The 27,032-nt window shown below is 29.2% G+C and overlaps 2 protein-coding genes across 2 annotated transcripts; both read left to right on the forward strand.

Annotated features, from left to right (window-relative positions):
- The first annotated feature begins 768 nt into the window (after positions 1-768).
- LOC117153526 (uncharacterized) lies at positions 769-5,254 on the forward strand. The gene is made up of 3 exons (XM_033327649.2): positions 769-1,798; positions 1,887-2,332; positions 2,518-5,254. Exons 1-3 carry the CDS (start codon positions 1,603-1,605, stop codon positions 2,701-2,703), a joined length of 828 nt encoding a protein of 275 aa, XP_033183540.1. The 5' UTR covers positions 769-1,602; the 3' UTR covers positions 2,704-5,254.
- Positions 5,255-7,001: 1,747 nt separating this feature from the next.
- LOC117153403 (uncharacterized) lies at positions 7,002-26,916 on the forward strand. The gene is given in 14 exon segments (XM_033327426.2): positions 7,002-7,221; positions 8,063-8,123; positions 11,864-12,002; positions 12,187-12,390; positions 13,135-13,203; positions 17,326-17,352; positions 19,662-19,814; positions 19,964-20,389; positions 20,492-20,696; positions 20,809-21,143; positions 21,242-21,343; positions 21,490-21,587; positions 21,673-21,862; positions 21,999-26,916. Coding segments are annotated over 14 exon segments (2,235 nt in total). The 5' UTR covers positions 7,002-7,097; the 3' UTR covers positions 22,101-26,916.
- The last annotated feature ends 116 nt before the right edge of the window (positions 26,917-27,032 follow it).

The following is a 27,032-nucleotide window of genomic DNA, read 5'->3' on the forward strand; positions in this document are numbered from 1 at the left end:
TATTATTAAATTAATTAATTAACTGCTTTTAATAAAAATAATAACCAAAATGATACATTTGTTTTCATTAATATAATTATTAATATGAATCTTCTACATTCAAATGTGAAAATAAATTCTGAATATATATAGAATTCTAATAACCCTACATATGTATGTATTACAAGTAACAATAAAAAGAGAATATGTAATAATTTTCAATAGGAATACTTTCTAAAGAGTAAATACTGTTTTCGGATAAGATAAGATCATTCTTCTAATATTTTATAATTTTTTGATTGAATATAACAAACTTTCATTGGCTATATCTTATATTTCAAATTTTTCAAACAAGAATAGATTCATTTAATATTGGGCAAAGCTATTATACAATGAAAGATAACTCTTATGCAAGTACAAATCACATAAGCCAATATTCATATACTTACCATTTTTCTCCATTTTTGTTAACTTCAATATCAGTATCATGGCACATTCATATTTATTACAATTTTAACAAATACTTTGACAAAGTTAAAGCAAACTTTAAACGAGAAGCTTTTGTGTAGTATTTAAAACGATACAGAATTACATACATTATGTTTTACACAATTTAAACTTAATAAACTTTTACAGCACGTTTCATCTTTATTTAATTGGGTTAGCAGCCTGTAATATGCACTTATTATTTTTGTTTAAATCGGAACAATTCGAGCCTACAAAAGATATTTACACGTGGTTTCTCGCATGGAAACAGGATCTGCGCATGCGCGAGAAATCTTCAGAGGGGGCAAAGCCCTTCGTCTAATAAAACCGATAGACAGTAAGAATGGAAACATTATTTTGTAGTTCTCATTTAACACATTTGTGCTAATTTCAATATTTTTACGTGGTGTCATGTTAATATAAAAGTAGGATTTTATTAAATATTGTATGTGACATTTACAATGCTACAAGGATCCAATCAAAAATTAATTTTTATGATATTTTACTTTAAAACATAAGAAAGTGATAGATTCGAATTCTATGTGATTTATATGAATGAGCACCGACAAGACTGATTATGAAACAAAATATATTACTCTAATTTATGTAATTACTTCATTACTAAATGCAAGACAAGATTGTTATTGAAATTAACAGTATTATTGTAAACAATCGGTTACTTGATACTAGTTTTATAAAAGAGATTAAAGGACATAAGTGAAAGTAATTGCAATGTTATACTAGCATGATCTATAAATAATGCAGAGGATATTTATAGAATTATGACTTATAATTGGGTCAATCATTAAGAAATTTAGAAAAGCCGAAAGATTAAAAAATTTGTAATACATTTTTGAGCAGAATCTTATTAATGAAATACATTAAAATAAATAGTGAGAGATCAAGATATAAGTTTATTTTATTTCTATATGTACCAAAGAATTATTGCCAAGGTTTTTACATTATCTCACTTCACAATAATTTTAAAATACTGTGTACAATGCAGATGTTATATAATTTATTTACTTAATATGAATTATAAGTAAAAATTATTTAATAAAAAACCGATTATGAAATGATTGCTAAGTATGTTCTTTTAACATAAGTGAGTTTCAATGTGAATAAAAGTTTGTACATATGGGTTTTACAAAGATATTAAAACGTATGCTGTATGCAAATTTTGCATCGTGCAGTTCTAAAACATTAGGAATACTAGCACCATTAACAATCCCACCATTGCATATTGCATTTTTGTACTACTTTTGGCAAGAATATTCAAGAGACGTAGACAAACAGTATTGTTCTTGTTCATGTTGGGACACAGTATTTAAGGGTAAGTTAATCTTGTTTATATATTTTATGTGACTAGTTATAGAACTACATTCAATTAGTTTTCAAAAACTATTGATATATTATTGCAGGATCATATGAGTCTGGCATTGCCTCTTATAAACATATGTATTTTAATGCCACATCGAATACTTTAAAAATATGGATTACGATTGTAATTGGAATTATTACTTTCTATGAAGTAGTGAAACATTTAACATGGCTAGCTTTTCATAATCGCCTTAGACTTTCTATGATGATCCTTTTTTTAACTGCTATTTTCTCACATTACTATACTTGGTGGGTTTATATGAATTATTGGAATGATGAGTTCTATTCCCAATGGTACCATCAATTGTTTTTCTCTGTCACTGAGCTGATTTCTACTTTCCTGGTTGTTCATCTGGCAGATAATAAAAATCCAGTAACTCATAGAAAAGCATTTGGTATAGCTGCAATAGCTATTTTACATATTTTAGCAGGTGGTTGGGATCAATTTGTTGCCAATGTTTTCAGAGGAGAAGGACATGCACATCAGGTAATAGTATTTAAGGAATCATGTGTCATAATCATAATAACTATATGCAATTTATAATGTAACATATTACAATCATTTGCATCAATTCATTTATATATGAATGAATATGTATATGTGTACAATATGCAATACATAATATGTATATACAAATTATAATGTTTAGTTAGTAATTTTTTATGTAATAGGTTGTACGTGATCTTGGATTTATGATCCCAGATATTCTTCACGTTGGTATTCCATTATGGACAGTTAAGTGGAAACATATTTATAATCTTCCTGGTTCTGCCAAACGAGATCCTAGTATCAAAAGAGATCTAGCTTATATGTTGGGAATGATATGTATAGGATTATGCATTTGTGCCATATTGTAATTCAGTCATTATAATGCCTAAAAATAGTGTCTTAAAGATGAAATGATCGTTTAATTTAACTTATTTTCTTATACCAAGTTTTGAAAGATGTACATCTATAAATGAATATTATTGAAAAAATATATATGTACACATATACAGGAAGTGCAAAAGGTTTGGGGAAAAACTTCAGGAGCATATAGCACTCATCAAAACAAGCAAAAAGGTTTTAATAAATGTAGGTCCAAAAACTATTAGTTTTGGAATTACGAGATGTTTTTGCCAATAAGATATTAACTCTACAGCATATGTTCAATATGCCACCTGTTTATTTACATATGCAAACACACACACACTTGGGCACATTTTTTCCTATCACATCAATTACTGACATTTTTCTTATCCCTTACATTGATTTATTATAAAACTGTACTATTATACACTAAACATCTCATAATTCCAGAACTAATGGTTTTTGGATCCATGTTTAGTAAGACTTTTTTTACTTGTTTTGATGAGTACTATATACATACTCTTAAAGTTTTCTCCAACGTTCTTATACATCCTGTATTTATAAACCTTTATAATACCTTTTGTGGTGCTGATACTTTTGCTGAAAGAATATTTACTTACAATTAGTCAATTTAGTTTAATAGATTCCATTACAGAGTGGTTTCCATTATTACTTAAACAATGTTACACATTTGAAGAGCTTTTATCTTTCTGTGTTCTATTTCATTTTATATATTCTTAATATATTATATATGTATATATATATATAGTTGAAAATGCCTACAAAGTACAAGTTGCTTACAATAGGAAGGCTATCCTTTTAGGTTGTTCGTGTCTTTTACGTTTGCAAAGTAGCAAATTATTTATCTTATCTACTAAAACAAAATATATTTTAGGTATTAACAAAAAAGTAGTACATGTAAGTAGAGAAATTATGATTAATCACTTATATCTTTTTAGCATTGAAATAAATATATTTATAGTTATTCTTTTTCGATAATAATTAATAGTTAATTAAAGATATTGATTAACTATTAATCTTTGACATCAGTGGAATGTATACTGTAACGATAAACGAACAACGATAGTTGTCTAAAGATGAAATTGTGCACATTTTTTTGTCACAAAAATTGCTTTTTCTTACTATATCGATAATAATTAATCAATTTAATAACGAATTATTTAGATCAGAATAAATTCCAAAATAAGTAGTAGTATACATTACCATTTGAAAATTGCCTACTTTTTGATATTAACGAATGTGTTCTTAATTTAGATATATTAGTCAGAATAGTTATAGAAGTTTAGTTTAGATGCAAGGATAAGATCACTTTCTCGTTTTCGAAATATTTATCGATATATTTTTGTGATTATTGTTTGTGTATATTGTGTATACCAGGTAATTACGAAATACTGTTATAGCTTTGCAATTTTTTGCACATTTATTTAAATATCGTGATTAAACAAACGAGGAACATTCAAGATTATACATATAAATTATATCAACGAAAGGAACATATCATACACAACGTTCGCGATACGTTTCTTAAAAATAAAAATAATTATAAAAGAAACAAGGAATGTATAATATAATTATTGGCAGTTTTGAAGAGCAGTGCTCTTGTTAAGGAACAAGGCCACAACAAAGTGCCTACATACAATGCGAATTATTTTCGTTAATATCTCATTGACTTAATGTTATTATAATATACGAATTGATTCTACAGGTGATAATAGATATTGTATAAGACTTTAAGAACCTTTTACGGAAACCAATAATGAAGTAACTAATTTAAGAATTAGTTTATTTCAAAGTAAAAACTTTTAATAGTTGGCACTATTCATTGTTTTACTGTATTAGAGAGAAGAAGAAATATTTCAGGACTATAAAGGTATAACTTAATTTAGTCCAGTACCATCCTCTCTGCTTGTATGTTGCATATTTCATATTTCAAAAACAAATTAATATTTGAATTACTTCAGAGACTTTTATTTCATTTTATTTCTGTATAATGATAACATTGTACACAATAAACATTTATTATCGTATTATCTAGAATCTAGTAGAACTGTTTTTGAATATATACAACTTTGACTTTGTTTCAGTAGTAATTAAACATTCATTAGTTCAATGCTTTATACTAACTAATCTGAGTGATATCTGCTACAATGATAATTTTATATTTCTGCGTGTATTATACAATTAAGGAAACAAATTGATTTTTTAATGATTAAAAGTAACTCTTACTGAAAGTACTTACTGAAATTACCTGTTAGTATTTATTTATTCTCGTCATATCAAACATTTGTGATCATATCTCGTAATATCATTGTTAATGATGCGGCCTATAATATGAAATTATATTTCTAATAGTTGCTAATTTATTGTATTAATTTTAAACGAGAGTCTAATTTATTTTATTCTTGTGTACCTTTTGTAAAAATTAGATCGACCCAACATTTATATTGTATTCGAAACATATTAGGAATACTATGAACGAAATGTAATATCGTATTTGAAATTGTGATTGATGGAACATGTATAAAGAAAATAAAATTTACACGAAAGTTTGTTGTATTTATATCTTTTTTACTTCGATCTACGAAATAGTATTTTATTAAAACAAAAACACGAGACCCTTTTCGCAGTTTACACCATTAATAATTATTTTAACGATTGAATTTTTCATGATTTTGTTATTCGTAATTTTCAGAATAAACATGATAACGTAATAACGGAAGGATTCAAAATACTTTTGACTTATACCTCAAATGAAAAAGATGATTTCAACCGTAGAAGCATTTCACTCGTATACATTTAAGTTCATTTAAATTTATTAACTTAATATATATTATTAAAATTTAACTTCAAGTGAAAAGACATAAATAAGACTATAAAAAACATTATGATAGGTTAATTATTTTCTACCAAAGTATTTTCTATAAGGACTAAAAACTAATAAAAGCATCTTAATAATTACAATATTGTTTCTTTAAACAAATTTTTAAATCCAAGGTGTATATCATTGGCACATTTTAATCAGTATAATTGGAGTTTCATACGAACAACCTTTATAAATTGATATATTTAATTAATTAAAAACATATTTTTATACTGCAGGAAGATTTTATGTCCAAATCGATACCGTATTCGGACGAACAGATTTATAACTTATTACGTATTAGTTATTATGCTTTTCATTTTTCATTAGTAAATGTAACGTATGTAAAATGATGAACTCTGTAATCATCATCCCCTATTTAATAATATTTTAACATCATTTTCGTACAAAAAAGAATTATACCATAAACTAACATGAATTGTTTATTCCACTAATTACATCCAGTGATGTGTAGAATTATCGAATTGTAGATACGTACATTAACGCTGAAAAGTATTTTGTAATTTTTAATTACAACTGTAATGATTTTATTCTTTATAATTGTCATAGCTACATATAGTGGAATATTCTGACTACTATTAGTTCTTAAAAACCAATAGGCAATAATAAAATCAGTATCTGCCTGTAATTTTCAAATCAATGCAATTATAGAATTGCAATATTTTGGTACTTTGATTATTTCGATTAATTTTGATATTCATATTATTATCGTACTTTTGGCTATTTAACCCTGTGTGTACTACAGATGATAGTTTCACAGTACAGATTCAGCTTCTTATCAGACTTCTTGCAGTGTCCTATCTAATTAAATGAAATAATTAATATTAAATTTTTTCAATAGGATTTAGATTAAATTAGAGACGTGAAGATGCGTGTCAACGTATAATTATTACAATTTACTATGTTACGATAATTTTGAATAGTTGTAACAAATTTCTGTTTTCTACGTATATTGGATCGCAATCTTACGTTACATTCAATCATTTCCTTGGTAGTTTAAGATTAGATCGTTACATTTCCTAGAAAACCAGCGAGTGTCGTAACGTTTACGAACAGGAGCGTAGATAGTTTCTTAAGTAAAAGTTCCTTACGGTAAGTCTCAATACGTTCGTTATTGCCATATTGTTAATTAATATTTACAATCTATAGGCTTCACTATAGCCAGTAGTCAGCCTTCACAGGAAACGTATATATAAAGTATTGCTCCTGTAATTATTAATTTACCTAGGTTGTTAAGATTCACATATTGTTATTATAGATCAGCGAAAATGCAGGGAGAAAAGATCTTTTTCAATTGTAGCGTAATATTGTACGCATTTTCCTTTGGGTCAAAGGTTGTCGCGCATGACCAACGTGATGTTGCAATTGTGAGAGCAGCCTTAACGGCACGAAGAAAAGCGCAGGCTTCGAATCGATCCTCCACCCCCAAAGTATCCAAAGAACAACCGCCGGCCGACGACTCTCTTGTCAACTCAACAACAGTTCAGTTCGAAAGCAAACATGGCGCTTGATTTCGCAGCCACTTACAAGGTTCTGGTGCTAGGTGACTCGAACGTTGGAAAAACTTGCATCGTGCATCGTTATTGTGACGAACGTTACTACGATACTTATATATCAACGATAGGTGAGACGCATCGTCGAAATCCTCGCGTATTACGTTCGTGTTCGATATATGCTTCGACGGTTAAGAATTAATAAGCTGATGGATCGCTGTAAAACAAGCTGTTTACGGTAGTTTTATGAAGCTATTGCGACTACCAATCGAATTCATAACACCGATGATAATGAAAATACAGTGATTCCAAGTTAGAGGAAAGAATGGACCGCATTGATGTTATATTTCGATCCTTCAGCTGTAGAGCTTGTTGACAAGTACATATTCTTACTTTCTAGACAATTTTGTTGCCGAAAAATCTATTTATGATTACCTTTAGCAATATAATATGTTCTTGCGTATAACGGTTCCATGGAGTTTTATTTCACATTCACATTCTATTTATATTTGCATAAATATTCAACATTCAAATTTAGATATTTGTGTATTTATTTTCGCGTCTGCTTGCATTTGCTTAAGAAAACAAACGATAAGCGAAATAATTTTATTGGAAAAGTTATCACGATAAAGCGATATTTTAGAAAATAACTGTTTAACGACATCAATCAGCTGATTGCAGGGAAACGAGTCTTCCCCAATAAGAATCTTTAATATATATAATATGAATGAAGTTGTTTTATCGCGTTTATTATAATGGGGTGAAATTTGTATGATTTATTAGAACATACAGTATCAAGTTAAAATTTGAAAATTGATATCTTTTTTTTTTGTCAATATTGCTAACGGGACATTTTCCTTATAGTTACGTAGATCATTTTTGTTATGCGAATTTCATAAACAATGTTTGACTAATACATACTTAGTAAAGTAAAAGTCTGTTTTGTGGTTTTTAAGAATAATGAATCAACAGGTATCGATTTCAAGCAAAAAATAATTAACTTGGATGGAACGCCAATTAAACTTCAAATTTGGTGAGTTTCATATTTTTATTTATCCTATTTGTTATGTAAATATCATGTGAATTATATGAAACGCGCGTATATTTATATTTTTATGTTCCGAAATATAAATATAACGTGCTTTCTATTAAAATCAATTGATAAAATTAATTCATCGATAAAAGTCAATGAATTTATGTGCTCCATTACATTATCGTGATATTTTTAATCCTTATAACATATAATATAAAGGTTAAATCTTTTATTATAAATGTATTACTCCTAGTCATAAACATAGTATATAAATATAACTTTTTATTCTGTAAATATAAAATTATATATAAAGATTAATATTATTAAGACCGCTAATAACATAAAAGTGTTCGAATTATTGAAACAGCAGTAAAACAAAGAATTACGAAAGAATTTACACTGATATTATAATGAAATATGATATATATATATATATCCATTCGAGAATTCTGCACACTTATATATATTAAAATTGTATAATTTTCCATTTTATTGTAATTTTATATTCTACAATAACACATATTGATAATTGATATTAATTGTAAGGGTAAGGGGAAAGAAAATCAAAGGATATTCTGTAAATAATATACAAGACTTTGCTTTTGTTAATCTCCGTAAAATAGTATAGTTATGTTAAGTACGAGAGTCAACTGTTAAGCAATGCACACTCGTCTGTATCTCAAGAACGAAAGTTCTTCCGAAATGAAACAAAAAGGAAATGAAAGATGGAAAATGGAGAAATTCATCAGCTACAAAATACTATATTTCCTTTTCAATATGATTGAACGATCAAACGAACTTACCTGTTGGTGAAGTCCAATCGTAATTACATATCTGAAGAGCTTCGTTCGAAAAGATTACACGTCGTTCCGTTTCCGTTCTCTAGATGTCACAACATTGCCTAAACGAAAGTGACTTATTCTTATTACATGTATTACATAAGTTCGTTTGATCCTCTATGTTTCGTTCTCTAGATTATAGTTGTTCAAAGACAGTAATTTTAAGATATTTCTTTCTTTTTATTATCATTATTTATGAATTTTTGCATTCTTCTTTGGTCATAGTCCTCATTTGAATATCACAAATCTAATAATTATATGTATATATATACTTCTTTTTTGAGCTTCTCTTATCCTATTAAGCTCTAGAGATCGCCGTGTGGCGTGTCGAGTGCGCTGAGAAGATTTTTGTATCAACTTCATCTTCCTCTCAGGCTTATCCAAAGAGGATAAAAGTTTGGATAAAGATTTGGATAAAGGTAGCAATTATTCTGTAAGTGTTTAGTTTTCCCTAAATACACGAATAAAGTAGACGCCACACATGGTTCAGACTTCTCTGCGAACATTGGAAGACTAAGTATTGGTTATTGAAACGACCTGGTGCCGAGGATTTTATCAATTCTAGAAACTAGAGCATTTTTTCAGCAACCTGTCCGATTATATCTCCAATATTATTGACTTTGATAGATAATAATACTATTAGTATCGCTGTTTTCTACACTAGTTTTTTCAACGTTAAGTCGTCTAATGAGTGCAGACCCTGCATATACTTCAATACGAGTGATGTATCCCATGTAAAATTGTATTTCGACCTAGATATCTTTTTCTCTTTTATTTATTTATTTTTAATTCACGAGTCTGTTGTCCTTTCCAATATTGTTTTACGTAATTAGAGAGATCGGTGATCTGTGTGAATTCAGTATGCCGTATCGCCTCTTTCTCGTATCACATGTTTTGTTTCTGGTTTGAAGAGTTCTAGATATTTTTCTCAACAGAATTTTTCCCACGGGCAGAATGACGCCTCGTACTGTCCCAACGAAGAGTCAGCCTAACATTGTTTTTATAGTTTGACTCGGTATACCGTCGCTTACGAAGGTTCGGCCGATAATTTCCCTGCCATCATGGTTAAGTGAGCCGCTTTCGAACTGTTTTACACGGTCACAATAGTTTTGGACCGTGTGTGAGGAGAGACTCAAAGGATACCTATCTTGTTTAAGCTATCTTGTTTAATCTCTATCGTTATTCTTAAAATTAGAGCAAATGTTGAAATTCGCAAATCCTTTGTTGTATTGATGTAATGACACGATGAATGGCATGGCGATGAATTTCCATCGACGTAATGTTTTCCGTCGTTAAAAACTTCCCATCTATATTCAGTCTCGCTCTCAACGATACTGTGTCAAGTAAATTTATCGAGATATTTGGCATGTTTAATAAAGAATGTAGCTGCAAGATGAGTGCTCACACGGGGCTCTAACTCCTCTCGTTCTCGAGATACAGGGGAGCGTTCTAATCAGTGTTACTTATCAGCCGACTCTCGTTATTTACCTAACTATTGTAGTATTTTGTGTCGGTATGAAAGCATTCTTGTAGTGTAACATCGAAATTCGTATACGGAAATCTGTAAATTTAATAATCTCTAAATTGAAAATTTTAACTGAGATAGATTATTATGTTTTGTTATTATGCTTAAATAATATTAAATTATCTTTTACATATGTGTAAGGGTACTCCTCTCGAAAGAAATTTTATTAAATTATGTTGGACTATTTGCATGGTTTAAACTAAAATCTATAAATCGGAATTTTTATAAAAATGATATTAATTGGGTATTTTTAAATACCGACTGCTATAGCCATAACTTATCAACTATTATTTGTTATTGTTAATTAGCTTAAATGATCCTACGTAAATTTTTCCATACCTGTGATTATCTTTTTCAAATATGTCACTTTCATTCAGGACGATAATGGATATAAAGGACCATCTTTTACAATTGACATTGCAAGTCGAGAAAGTGACGAACTCGACAGATTGTTATCACATTTTGATTTTCTACGATTTTTGAAATTTCTTTAAGCAACATATTTGAAACTTCTATCTCGTACTACATATACACGCTAAAATATATACGTGAAAACATACACGTTAAAATGTATATCCGAGTTGGATATACATATGTATAAATCAATCCAACTGCTAAATCTAGAGTAACATATCTAGAAATATATAGTCATTTTCAAGGACTGCAAGTTCAGGCAACCTGTAATTGGTTGTAACACATTCACGGATACATCGAATACAGTACTCTATGGCATAACGTTAACACATTGTTGACCAGCTACTTTACTGACAAACTAACGCAATAATTGATGATTATACTTTATCCCAAAATCAGTGCATATCAGCGACAATTTTATTCAAAAAATTATACGTGTCATCGGTTATCTTCGTATTAAAATAAATTGATATACCAATAATAAATTCCATTAACTTTATTTGTACACAATTTAATTATACTGATGTGGCCATACTCTGGCCGAGGCCGTGGAAGCGGATATTTTGCATTATAAATTTGCAAAGAAATGAACGATAATTTACATAATATGTGTTCGTACCGTCTAATATTTTCTAACGTTTCCATACGACGGTTACATATAACCACCTTTACGTATGTTGGCATTGATTTTCACAAGATTTTATCGATGTAATCGCTTCTCATAATGTTTTACTTGCCTCGCGAACTTCATACCTGTATTTTGCCACTTTTTACGTATTACTGTTTGCCATACTGCTCATCAATTCTCTATCGTTCATCGCTGCTTAACAATGTGTTAATAACAATGATAATCTACCGCAAAATATAAGCATTGCATACGCTAACTTATTATTATACGATTAATTGTTATTACACGATGTCTCTATCAATCACTATTATTAATATACTATCGACTTCTTAAGGGATACTGCTGGTCAAGAGCGATTTAGAGCGCTAACAACAGCTTATTATCGCGGTGCCATGGGTATCCTTCTGATGTATGACGTCACTAGCTTAGAAAGTTTCAATCATTTATCCTACTGGCTACGAAATATTCAAGAAGTAAGAATACGAGATAATATTTCGTTAATAATCCTGTTTGCTGGAATACAAAGTAAAAAAAGAAAAGATAAAAAAGAAAAAAATAGAAAAGAAAAGAAAAGAATAGAAACCACACAGTTTTACTTGAATTTCGATGGATATTTGATAAAAATGATGAAAACTCTTGAATGCTTTTTCTTTGCAGAACGCCTCGCCAGATGTAGTGAAGGTAGTTGCAGCAAACAAATGTGACGTTACCGCGCATAGGGCTGTCGATGCGGAAAGGGGGCAGAAAATAGCCGAGAATTTCGATATGCCTTTCTTCGAAGTGTCTTGTAAGGAAAATATAAACATCGAGGAAGCTTTCCTTACTTTAGCTAGAAGAATACGAGAGCAACGAGGACGTCGGGTATTGTTGCTCTTTTCAGTTATATACGTGCCTTTTGTCATATGTATAAAATATATTCAATGTACGTAAGTTTCATCGTTATTTGACGATGAGAGGATTGAACGTGTTCCGTTATCGACGATTCGCGGAATTTCGAAATGTCTGTCGTTTTACGTTATTTTAGTAGGATTCGTTACATAAAAGAAGATAAAAAAAGCGTGAAGAATTGTGCAACCGTTAGTTTCTTTGCCTAATCTTACAAAATTTATATACAATCTCAGGACTACTTTATCTTGTTTACCTTTTTTCTTAATTAAACTGTAAACATTTTTATGATGCAAGTGATACCAGACAAACGCATGTGGTCCTATTTATATCGTTTGAAACTATATTAAAGTTAGGGAAACGGTAGAAAGATAAAGGAAAAAAAAGAACATACGATAAAAACTAAATATCAATTCATTTACAAAAAACGAGCTGAACACATTTGATGGGCTAGATGAATACGAGTTAAATTCTCCTCTTAGATTTCATTTCTTCACATCGTACTACACGATGTACTGAAATTAAAAGTGAGTCGAATTTATTTTCCAAATTGGAGAAAAGTATAGTATACGTTTTTATTATGAAACGCGATGATCCAAATAATAATAATTATCGTATCGTGGTAGGAATTCGCGTAAAATGCATCATATATGTATATATACGATTCGTTAGTTTTTAATTTAAATAAACGATATTTATAAACGAATTGTTGAATTTCAGGCTAGTTTGTTCGAAGCTTCCGAAAGAGAAGGAGCCAACAATATAGTTATGTCTGACGAACGGTCTCACGTCTCGGTTTCGGTCTCCGTCCCTTCCGCTGAACCTTGGAGGTGCGCATGTTAGTTGCTATAATTATGGAGAATAATATCGAGACACGATATACTTCGAATATCGATAAATGCGAAGTATCTGCTCCGGACAAGATTTTATCTTTTATGGTTACGCACAAAAATAAAAGGAGAAGAAGTGCGTTATTTCAATATATGTAAGTGTAGGATAAACTCTGGTAAGTTCGTGATAACCTCAACATTTTTCTATTAGCTGTTAACATTCGCGTATTTTGTAGCCGAATCAAGGGCGTAACAGTCTACCAATTTAATCTATTAACAGCGTTTTTGCAACTATTTAATTTTGTGTACAGTGTACATATTTATTTGAGCTTTATTGTCGTAACTAATAGCGTACATTACATAGGCAAAGATCGTTTGTTCCTGACAATGTAGCGGTGCATCGAGAACGTGCTATCAACTAAAAGTAAGATTCATTTTACTGAAACTTATCGGTTTCGTGGTAATTACAAAAGAAATAAAAACTTGGTTACTATTACGTTTCTAATATTTTAGTTAGTTTCTAAAGCAGCAAATAAATGCTATATATATATGTATAAACAAGTAGCATTAATTATATTAAAAGTTACACTAATATGTAATCCTCTTTTAGGACAAAGAAACACTCTGTTACCTCGTCACGCTGGTTTCAGTCAATTGATCTTTAGCATGATATAAACTAGAACACCGATGCTATGTGTTAATTGTTTATTTTACTAAATTGAAATTTAATTAAATTTCGAACGAATTAAATTTTGTGCTAGCGACGAGTGAAAAAGTATCACGAACTAAGCAGAGCTTATTTTACACACTATGCGATTTACAGCGATGTGAACGAATTTGTCGAGTAAAATTTTACGAAAGGCAGGAGTCGCGAGCCTCGCAGAGGCAAGGCTAGAAGATGAGAAAGCAAGAGATAGAAAGAGATTTTTGTATCGAAGGCTAGATATTACATGTACGTCTACGGTGTAGCTAATGACTTGTCACTTGTCACAAATACTTCAAGCCATATTGCAAATATTATCGTGAATTTTGCACTATTCCTTTTCTAATGGTTTTAAAGCGCCGAACAAGTGATACAATTCGTTGGACGCATATATCGTTCGCGCTAATATTCGCGTTAATATACGATTGTACGTACTGCGTATTAACGAGTAGAGCAACGCAAATCGTATACATAACAAGAGCACAATTATATATGTACTATGCTAAGCGTTATTGTTATTACTGAAAAGAGAGAGAGACTCGTACTTTACATCAACTTATGCCCTACTAAAAAGCCGATATGATTATTTCATTTTTGACAAATTATTGAAACAACCACAAATTAACTTTGATATACACGTGCACGATAGAGGAACCCATTTGCAATGACAATGTTTCCAACTGCAGTAAATAACGAACAGCTGTTCGCTGTTGTGAATCATCAGGGCAACTTTGAAAATGGTTGATAATGAAATTCGCGTGTGACTGTTTAAATAAAAGACGAAATAATATTGTGACATCTGTGGGTCGGTCACGATCGTTTCTCACGGGAGAAAACATAAGAAACACCCATCAAGCTTTTGTAATAATCAATAACGTTCATGTGAAATTAAAGAGGCTGAAGCACTTAATAAATTTGCGATAAAATATGTATGACGTTCGTTCATACTAACCAGCGAAACATACGGTTCAACTGTACAAGAAAAACGTTTTATAACATTTTAAACACAGTCCTATTATATTAAATATACTATGTTACAAATTGCTTTTTAGCAATAATTTTGCACAATTTTACTCATATGTTTTACTCGAACTAAGTGCTGATCTTTTATAACATAGTTGTAGTTTCAAAAGTTTCCAGAATTGTTTTTCTTCGCTCGTGCCACATTCAGTTGTGCGTTGTGCGGAAAATCGTACGTGAAAACTTGTTATCGTCGTTGATTCTCTGATTTAACGATTGATTAACCCTCGGATGCCAAAGCACACGACACCACAGCCAGTCATTTTTCTCCCATACACATACGTACGTATATACATAGTTTCTGGCCCCCGTTTTCTTCGTTATTTTATTGATAGCAAAATTATATATTTATATATTATTAAAGGAATTAATATTTAAAATTATTTACATATACTTATATAAAATTAAATTATATAGTATTTGTAACGCAATTTTTTCAAGGAATTTCCTTACTAGATAAGAACAGGAAGACACAAATAACAGAGCGAATGTCGTTCATAAATGTTTTGCAACTTACAAAACTATAAATCACGATATGCAACAACAATCAAGGACGCTATACAACTATCCAAACTATATCGAATAATGAAAATTATAAATACGTACAATTGTTTAATTTCGTTCGCAGTTCAAATCTGAAATGGCTCAATCACGAGGGTTCAATCGAATTTATTTACAAATTACAAATAATACATTTGAAAGTCACATATATGCGCAACTATCGGATATTACAAGCTGCAAGCAGTACATATGTATAATATGTACTTACGAACATTTGGATAAACTCGCTTAACGTTCACACAAGGCCTAAAGAAACAGATATCGATGTTATTGATATAGTATCTTCCTGTTGCTTCGAGCATTCGCACGATCTCATTCGCGTAAGACGTAAGACATACATAGATACTTCGTTTAAGCGTTTAATATCACAATGGCCACCATAAAACGGCACGCATGCAAAAAGATGTCGACATTGCCAACGCTATTAACCGAGGACCATTGCTTTTCCATTAATGAAGAAGCGTGTGTGATTTGTAATTGCATCGAAATCGGGCATACCGACATACAGACGTTCGATGTACTTAAGGATTCGATTTCAAGGAAAAAAGCTAGTCACTTTCTTGTACTTGAAATATATTAAGATTACGATCGAAAGGCTCATAACAATATCGGTTTACGATAAATAAATTGATGGAAATAAGTCATTTGTTTCCTTTTTTGTTTGTTGGCAAAGCTGAACATTAATAACATATTGCAACAATGAAGTCGAACAGCTCAAAAATTGAGAGATTTATGACAAAACAAATGTTCCTCATTTTCCAGTTTGTCTATTCCCAGGCAAGAAAAAATAATAGTCTTTAATTTTTCTTTAATACATCTCAATTTTTTGATGACAAAATATTCGTTATATTACATAATCTTTATAAATGTATTTATAAATACATAGATCATAGAAACATCATATTTAATTAAATCGCGGAATTGCGCACCTCGTGGCAAGGACTTTTAACAACAAATTAATCTTCATTCGACACTGAGCATTTTTTACAATATCGCAATATACACCATTATCGTTGTAAGTTTCGCTGCTATCTAGTAGAATACGTTATTATCTAAAAGTTTCACAAGAGTCGTTTTTGTTGAGTCGCACGATTATTGCAAAAGGTGTCCCACTTTGAATCTTTTAAAAATTATTACCAATTATCATTTCTTGCATTTATGGGACAATCTAAGATGAAAAATGCATCAGATGCATGTAACATGCAACAATATATAAAAGTTAATATATTTAAAATGTATTATCTGTTATAATATCTATTAGGTGAAACAAATCTTTGTTTAGATTCCATTTGTTTGGTTGTATCCAGAAAATATGAATCTGCATAAATATATAAAATATTCACAAACTAATAATCACCTTATTCGTTTTAACGTAAAGTGTAAACATGGGAATTGTATTCGAAATACAATACCTTTCAACTATCTCCCTCAAAACTGTTTCTTTCAATCTCTGCTCTTTTACTGAAATTTCTTATCACATTTTCTCGTGTCTCACCGCTGAATTGCCTTTTGATCTGAATCGTAAGAACAGTTGTATGTTATTAATTATTAACGACAGAATCAAATGTTTTTTCTCGAATGATTTGTGACGAAAGCTAAAATACACTACAATTTGAGAGGTTAGTTTTATTGGAAACCAACAAATATAATTTAGTTAATTAATAGTCAATTAATAACTTTAAAAAGTACGATGTACATATTATCGAGCATGAAAGGGGGTAAAGTTTGTCTGATCAAGTATTGATTTTTCGCATAGATTCTGCCTTTTACAATGTTCCGTAAGAAAAGATCTACAAGCGTTAAGTTGCATGGCGTTCGATCGATGTCGTTACGTTGAGAAATCTAAATACGGGAAACTATATTCGCAATATTCGCAAGCCGTCGTTTCTCTTTCTACCTGCAAGATAACGTACCTTAAACGTTATTCCCATGTTTCGACTTCGCGTCTATAAAGTGATTGACAAAATGCAAAATGTAAAGTACAGCTTTACTATGAAAACCGTGTCATTTATTTTCGCGATTAATTAAAGAATAAATGCTCATTAGTTGAACATGTTTTTATTAACCGCATGTAAAGTTCACCTGTTTCCCAACTTTCGATTAATGCGACTTGATAATCACTATGAGAATACGTGGCGGATTCGATTCGTAGAGTTAACAATGAAATAATGTATAGGAAGTAGAGTACGAAAAATACATGTGTCGTGTCAGGTGTATGTATTGTAGCGCTTCGTTTGAACGCGTGCAAGCAAAAATGCATTTTAGGTGGCGATTTCAATAATAAAAACTTTTCTCCTTCTTTATCTGCATGTAAATAATTTTTCAGCAAAATACAAAATCGCTGATTTCTTTTAGTCCGAACATCCAAAGTTTGGACAAAGTCAATACTTCACTTATGATAAATACAATCGCTTATATGTCCATATTTTGTTAGGAAATATATATTCCGAAAGAAAACCTTCCTCTTCGACATCTTACGAAAATATCTTCCTTTCCAATTGGCTGAAATATTTATTTAAAGAAGGAATAAAAACAAAAAAGACAATTTTTACTTGTCACATAAAAATTCTTCTTTCTAAGATAAACTTTCTTTTATTGATGTCCACTTTAAAATAGTAATAGGAACTAAAATAATAAAAAATAGAAGAACTGCTTTCAAAAAATATTTTGTCCATTCACTAAAAATATAATCAGTGAGAACATTTATTACACGTTTCCTTTATCAGTACACACCTTATTATTAGCGATAAGAATATCTCATATGTTTCGTTTGAACAGTTTGATCGATAATATTGGTCTACGATATATATATATATATATAGATAGATAGATAGATAGATATATGTATGTATGCAAATGTACATATATACATTTATAATTTTTGAATTTATAGGAGCAACTGTGCAACTTAATATCTGATTCGATCATAAAATCGCGCATATATACCCTTTATCTACGATTAAGAATTTCTTCAATACCTTTTCCAAATATCGTAAATATTTCAGTTGAAATTAGCTTCTACGATAAAGTTTAGCTTACGCGTCCAAATCAAATTTGTTTTACCTATTGTATCAGATAACGTTACTATGTAACGTTTTATAAAATGACCTCGTTACATATGATTAAAATGTTAGATACATAGGAAACTTTGTATGCGCTCTGCGCATATCTGACTGATACGTGAGGATATTTATTATTAGTGGTAACCGATTTATATGAATCAGTTGCTTAAAAATATACAGCAAGGTATATAACTTTCTAGACGAATGTTCTCTTTGCACATGTAAATACTCACGAGAAATGTGATAAGCATCGGTAGATAACCTACATCTACAGAAAGTGAAATATCTAGATCAATGGTAAATACATATGAAGCAACGATCATAATTCAGTTAACAGCGTCTTTTATGAATCACCAACGTGTTCGTACAATCTTGAACATCTCTTGGAGTAATGGCCTACTCATTGATGGGCTTTATACATTGCGAAAATGAATCATAAATTGCTTGGCGCGTTCTTTGAGTCAGCGATAGGTTAGCATGCGCACCTTATACCACACATAAATTGCATCTTGAAGTTCACTTGAGCTTGGAGTCCAAGATGGCCGCGATGACAGATATATCGAACTGTTAACCGAATATGGGATACGCCTAAATTTTCAGTTTACACCGACACATCTCTTAGACATTATAATACAATGAATATAATAAATACGTGCAGTGATATGAAAGGTGGAGGATGCACGAAGAACAAATGACTTTTACGGACGTGCAGTTTGTCTTAACTCATACGTATGCTACGTTCTGTGTTCAGTCTGCTTTTTCACAACGAGTAATTTGTTCATTTGCAACAAGAACTCGTTACAAGGAGAACGACTAGAGATTTCACACTAACTGCCCACGTAAATAAATTAACCTATCAAACTTTTATTCGAGAAAAAGTGACTTAATTCGAGAGTTCGTATTCTGTCATTTATATGTCATTCGTGTGCTCTGTTTATCTACATCTACATGTAAATTTATATGTATCCTTGGTGTTTTTAGTGTAAATTAGTTTGTATTTCTTGCAGATATAAGGTTGTGATATTTATGTGTTAAAATATTCAAGCTACTGTTAAAATAAAAAATATGGAGGCAATTGTAGAATATAACTATGAAGCACAAGAACCTGATGAATTAACTTTAAAGAAAGGAGACGTTATTACTGAAATTAAAGTGATGTTAGGTGGTTGGTGGGAAGGGACTTTAAGAGATAAGCGGGGCATGTTTCCTGATAATTTTGTCAAGGTAATTTTTCATTCTTTTAATATTAATATATTTTCTATATGGTGATTGTACAATATTTGAAAGATAAGATTTATATACATTTCCAATGTAGAAGAAATGCTGGTGTAAAATTTTTATACATTAATATAAATAATTACAATCAAATATAGGTATTGGAACCTTTATCAAGTGGAACGGTTGGAAGTACAGGAAGTGGAGGAAGCGAAGGAGCTGGTAGTACTAAATCTGAAGATGTCTCCTTAAAAAACGGCGGATCTAAAAGACGATTTTGTAAAGTGCTTTTTAATTATGAACCATGTAATAAAGATGAACTAACTTTAGTACCCCAAGATTCTATAGAATTTTTGGGCGAAGTAGAAGAGGGATGGTGGAGAGGTAGACTTAAAGGCAGAGTTGGTGTTTTTCCATCAAATTTTGTTTCTCCTCCAGTTTATGAAGAATCTGATAAACACAAAGATCAAGAGAGCAGAAGGTTGTGTAAAGTACTTTTTCCTTATGAAGCTGCTAATATAGATGAATTGACATTAAACGAAGGAGATATAATAACTCTTCTATCTACAAATGCTTCTGATAAGGTATTGATTACTTAAATCGAGTATTATCCGTTTCTTATGAATAAATTTTGAAAACTATAATTTGAGAGTATTCATGTCATGAGTATGAAAAATAACTTCTAGGGATGGTGGATAGGAGAATTAAATGGCCAAGTAGGCTTATTTCCTGATAATTTTGTTGAAGTAATAAATGTTCCATCCGATCATCAAGATCATGAACAAAAACTTAAGGCATCTATGAAGTCCATTACAAAACATTCTCATCAAATAAAAAAGAATGGAAAAGTGCACACTAGAAAAAGTTTGGATGTAAAAGATCTACATGCAGGTATCTAATTTTTCATTCTAATTAGTTAACAAAAATCATATAAAATTTTAAGCTATAAATAAAATCGTTTATTTTGCTATAAATTGTTGAAATTGTTATATTTTTACTACAGATGTAACTAAGAAAACCATATCAACAGGGGCATCTTCTACGACATCAACTTCTCCAGGAATTGGAGGAAGTGGTGGAGAAAGGAAAAATATAAGTGGACATTCAATTACCTCGAATTTAAAACGTCTTGTAGCTGATGTTGGAACTAATAATGGTAATGGAAATACAAATATAGCTCTGGGTGAAGAATTAGATGGCGTAGAACGAGGAGAAGGTGCACCGCTTTCGCATTTAACAGCTTCTCGAGCTAAAGCACCCCATCGACGTCCACCTTCTTCACAACGTTTAAGACGCCACGTTACTGGACCACCAATTACCACAACCACTACAACACCTGTTAGTGTTCTTGGCTCTATTTTAATTTTTAGTATATGTGTCGGTAATATCTAAAATGTTAGTACTTCTTAAAATATGTAATTTTCTATTCACAATAGGAAGATAACTTAGCAAACGGTAATGCAGACATTATATTAGAACAATTACGGGAAGAAGAACCTGAAGGATTGGCTGCAAAAGCAAGAAGAAAAGCACCTTGGGTAATTCCATTTATATATTTTATTTATGTACATATGTATCTTTCATATTCATCTATATACAAATTTTGTAATAATAAATATAATAATTTTCCATGATTATACTCGTATGAACACGTAATGTATTTTATGCTGACTATCGTTTCTAGGTAGAGGAATTAAAATTGAATCAATTGGAAAGGAGAAAGATTGTGTCGGTGGATCGTATTGATAAATCCGAAGAAAAAAAAGAACGCCCCAGTTCACGGTAAAATTGCATTTTTCAATAAATGCTTATGATGGTACGAGTATTAAGTTTTTAATTTGTATATAATTTTCCAATTTTAATGTAGAGTATTAACAACGACAAATGTTGCTGATTGTATTAATAAATTAGAAGGGGAAAGTGAAGAAAGTAGACTGAAGGATAAAAGTCAAAACCAGAAATGTGACACATCTTCGCATATTGAACAAATTTCATCTACTCCTGGAACTCCTCCTGCTTATGTCCCATTTGCACTTTACAATCAACTACTAGAAAGGGTGAGTATAGTAAGAGAGTTAGCTTAAAATTATTAAATATTTTCCATGTTTAATTCGTATTAATTTGTAATATTTTGTTCCACAAATATATATAATATTTATAATTACTAATTAAATTGAAAATTACATGAAACAGGTTGTTGCTTTAGAAGAAAAGCAAGCAATGTTACAACAAACAATGGGACAAATTTTGGAACAATTTGTACCTCCTGTCTCTTCAATCAACAGCCCTGATTAATCAACACAAATTCTACAGTATGTCTTTTCATGTAAAATGCTGCTAAAATCTCAATTTCATTTTCCATTATAAATATCGTCGAACAGTAGTGTATACTTACTGTATAATTTTTAGAATTATTCATTCTAGTAGCGGCATTTTTAATTTGTTTCGCTAATGTGGTAACAGTATTTATTTAATTTGACTAAGTAAATATTCCATATATCATTCCTTCCTTGAAGAAGCATTTTTTCAATTTACGTCAGTTTATCTTATTTCACTATAAGTATTTTATTTGTTACTTTCATATTACTTTTAATGACATCTCAAAGTTTCTAAAACATATGTAATATAAACTTTCCAAATCTTTCTATATCTATTAAAGGATTATTAGCTTCATTACTTAATTAAAGTAAAAATACAGCATATTTAGTAATGGATACCTGATATAGAGGATGAATGAATAAGAATTACCGCCTGAAATAACTTGTTATCTATTGACTTTATTAAAAAAAATGGTTTAAACGAAATTTTTGTATTCGAGAAAATTTCGGCCAGATGAATATATTTCGATTTCTGATTTTCGATTTTAGAATGTTTTAAATGACACTGCATTTTTTATTAATATCCTGTTGTAATCTGCTTGAGAATTTGAATAATTGACTATCGATACGTTTCATAAATTTTCATTTCATTTGAGAAACTCAAGGTCACTTTAATATTTCAAAAAATCAAAATACATTCATCTGGCCAGTCTTCTCAAATACACCAAATTTTATTTCAAACATTTTTCGATAAAGTTAATAGATAACGAGTCAGGTGGTAATACTTATTTATTCACCCTGTATACGTATATAGAGATTTATTTTAAAACATTTAAAACATTTTAAAATTAATATGTATATCTTTCTAATATATTTCCTTAAACTGTATTTCAAAACTATAGGAATATATTTGTACTTAAATTACTAAATCAGTAAAGACTATGCATTTTATATTTTCGTTGAAAAGCTGCCTCGCATTTATAACGTAATACTAATTACTTTTAAGTCCATTAAATAATTCAAGTGCCAATATATTTAATTTTCCCTTGCATAATTTTGTAACTCTACCATAAAAACGTTAATACTATTTAGTTTCCAGAAAAAATGCATTAACAAAGTATTAAATATACCTATTTAAAATGAAATAAGTTTAAGATAACTTAAAATGGTGCTACATGATGAAATACTTGTGATACTTTATATCACGTATTATAATATGACTAAATGAGGCAGCAAACTATGAATAATAATTTTTATCCTATATGAAATAGAGTGACAAGATACGTTAAAGCTCACTTAAAAAACAAATTATATTAATAACTTTGTTCCATATAATCACAAAAATGTTGAATATTTCAAATCTTTTTATTTTTTTAAATGAAGGAAATTTTAAGTATAGAATGAAATGGTTAAGGATACGTGTATGAAATAAATACAAGCAAAACAATATTTAATTTTTTACATCAGTATTATCTAAAAAGAAAAAATAGCAGGTTTATAATATTTCCTCCGATTATAATCACATTATTTCAGATTATACGTTAGCTATGTGCAAATATGTAAATACCCAGTATCGTAAATGAGTTGAAGAAAACAGTAAATTCCTATAGTAATTTGCAAATGAACTACTAAATATACAAAAATTCTAGTCTAAAACAAACAGATTGCAGTGATTAAAGGATTCAAGTGCCAGGGCCAATGAAACTAACACTGTCACTATAAATGTCGTTGTTAATAAGTATATCTTTCAAAAAGTAATGATTTCACTGTACTTCTTATCAGATTTATAATAATTTATGTCTGTTTCTTTTTCACAAAATTGTCCTAAAATTTAATAGATATAAATTTTTTCTAAATATTTTAATTTAATGAAAACTTAATAAACATTATGTTTTAATTACAATATCTTTATAATCCTTTTATTTGTAATATCTTCATTATATCTAGAACGTTAGTACTTTTATTGCCTGAAGATACTATTTTTGTAGTTTTCTTTTATATAGTTTACAGCTGATCTACAAATTATATCATTACATTTTGAATGATATCCAATGTAATATATAAATTAGAGTATTAGTATTGTACAAAATTTTTACACATTTCAGCTGAATGTAGCTTATTTAAATGGGATGTAATTATAAATAAGTGGGATGAAATAGTTATAAAATATAGAATACTTCTTTTGCATATGAGAAGAAAGACACTAGAAGATGTTAAATTTTGGCAGCTTTAGATTTATACGTACTTTTTTTTTGTTTGTTTATTTTTATATGAAATTTGTTTATTATCATGAACAATATTATTATTATTAATATTATTATTATTATTAATATTATTATTATTATTAATATTATTATTATTATTATTATTATTATTATAGTTAATTGTCGTTAATTGTATACAGAATGTATATCTGTATTTGTTTACAGAATTTATATCAAGAACAATTTCATCTAGTAGAAGAATTTGTATAATTATGCCATGAGTAAAAAGTTTTCTCTGAAAATGTTTGCATGTAAATAAGAAATTGCAAAATATTTACATGGATTATTACATGAACATTATAATTATCAGTGTGTTACAATTCATTGAAGAATTTTAGATTATGCTTATAATGCAATAGACCCTATCTGAAAATTTCTTTCATGTAGCGTCTATCTCATAACTTCAATACAAAAGCACAAACTTGTTGCATAATAGAATTCAAAACATTGTTTTCATGTACGTATTTCTTAATAAATTGAGCTAACGTCTTACATTGATCATATTTAAATAAAATTGTTGTCATATGTTTCTCTGCAATATCTATTACTGTACATAAGGAGATAATGTATATTTTTATGTATTATATGGATATTGTGTTAAATATGTTTGATTTTTCACCCATTAGTCGAACAAGTGAAGTAAATGAATACAATGCAAAATAAATAACATTGAATTGGTAGTTTGATCTGGAAATTTAATTTCAACAGTTATACAAGCTACGAGTAATTTTCAAACTAGTATTTTTATTGTATATTCGCTAATTTTTATCTTGTTTTATATCTCTGTAAAAATATTTTTAAAAAGATATGGAAGAGTTATGTTATTTGTTATAATTTTATACAATCGATTTGATCTAAAAACAGCTTAGCATACTGACCACATTTCAGAAATGTCCAGTAATTGATATGACTCCATACAAAAAATATCATTAATAAATCCTTTTATACTTTTATATATTATCACAACTGAAAGATTAATGTAAGATTTTTATGTAAAAAAACGTTTAAATTTTACAAAATGACAAGACTTCTATTCGCAAATCTAAATTTCATACATCATTGCAAATTAACGATATGTGACAATAATAGTCCTAAGCGAAAGCAAGAAAAATTTCCAAGTTCGTGCATAATATTAATAATATTTTACTATTATCACACAATAATTATTTTCAAGTCCATGATAAAATGAAGATTTGAATTATGGCTAAGTCAAATATATGTTCAAGTTACGAAATAATTACTTAAATACAATAACTTTGATAAAGAAAAACGTTGTCTTCCTTTAGTAACGAATATTATAGACTATATATAGACTATTTACTACATTAATCGTCAAAACAACGATCTTTCAAATGGACTAACACCTGTATGGTATTAACATGCATTTTTTTATAAATAAAGCTGTAGATAGAAACTTGCTTACATATAAAATATTTTTAAATATATGATGCATCACACGCATTAAAAATGAGTATTTCCATTATTAACATACATATGTCGAAATGTTTTAGTCATTTATAGAATGCAAGTTAATTGTTTCAAATTAATTATGCATATATCATGTATCATGGAAGATAAATTTTTTTGGTATGACAAAGAAATCATGCTCTCCTTCTTACTATTATTATTATTATTATTATTATTGTTATTATTATTGTTATTATTATTGTTATTATTAATATTATTATTATTAATATTAATATTATTATTATTATTAGTATTATTATTATTATTATTGTCTACAATGTTGACTTTCTGTTTGAAGAATGTAAATGATAGCTAGTAATTTGTGAAGCAAAAGATTAGAATGCATGTTGTATTTTGTTTCATTTCTTAAATTTGGATTGTGTAATAATTTTGATACGAGTATGGAAATGAGTAAGTAAAAATTATTTTATCTTGGCCGCTTAGTGTACATGCATATGAAATAATATATATAAAATTATATATAAAATTGCAGATTAAATAATATATATTTTCTTCTATTATAAATACAATACCGATTAAATATTTATTGACGGAGAATTTCAACATACATATATTAAGATAATTTACTATTCGAATGAAGTGTAGATATATATTATTTGAGTAACATGTTGGAATCCAATTTTTTTACTTTATTATTAATGCTTGTATTAAAGATTATTAATCAATGAAACTTTGACATAATCAAATTGTTATTATTACGATATATATATGCACATGTATATATATTATTTCCGAACCCTATTATAACCACAAATGAAGTATCGATACATCTTAATGGTTGGTTTTAAGTCTTAAGTAATCAGCTTAGAAAGCATGTGATAGATAATAAGTAAATAATTGAAAGAAGCACAATTTTTAAAGGTATAATCCTAGAATTGTATACGTGTATATAATCAACAAAGAGTGAGAATTATGTTTTTTCTTTCGTATCGATCATTTTCAGAGCAATTCAAATGTAAATAATTTGTTAGGAAATACTTTTTTCTGCTAGTAATGAGTATCATACTTGTAACCACGTATTAAACTTATGTATATAATTAGTATTTGTGTTTTTAATGCATTAACAACAACTCATTGCTTTCTCTTTTGTACATTTTATACTCACAGTTATATTAATATCGGAATGTTACAAGTTCTAACTAACTTAATAATTAACA

The sequence above is a fragment of the Bombus vancouverensis genome, chromosome 1 (assembly GCF_051014615.1).
Source record: "Bombus vancouverensis nearcticus chromosome 1, iyBomVanc1_principal, whole genome shotgun sequence".
Taxonomy (NCBI): domain Eukaryota; kingdom Metazoa; phylum Arthropoda; class Insecta; order Hymenoptera; family Apidae; genus Bombus; species Bombus vancouverensis.

What these genes read in the sequence shown, in the direction of transcription:
- LOC117153526 (XM_033327649.2), top strand. Translation starts at nt 1,603, where the DNA reads ATGGGTTTTACAAAGATATTAAAACGTATGCTGTATGCAAATTTTGCA. An exon ending in TTGGGACACAGTATTTAAGG is followed by an intron (nt 1,799 to 1,886) that starts GTAAGTTAATCT and finishes ATATTATTGCAG; the next exon opens with GATCATATGAGTCTGGCATT. An exon ending in GAGAAGGACATGCACATCAG is followed by an intron (nt 2,333 to 2,517) that starts GTAATAGTATTT and finishes TTTATGTAATAG; the next exon opens with GTTGTACGTGATCTTGGATT.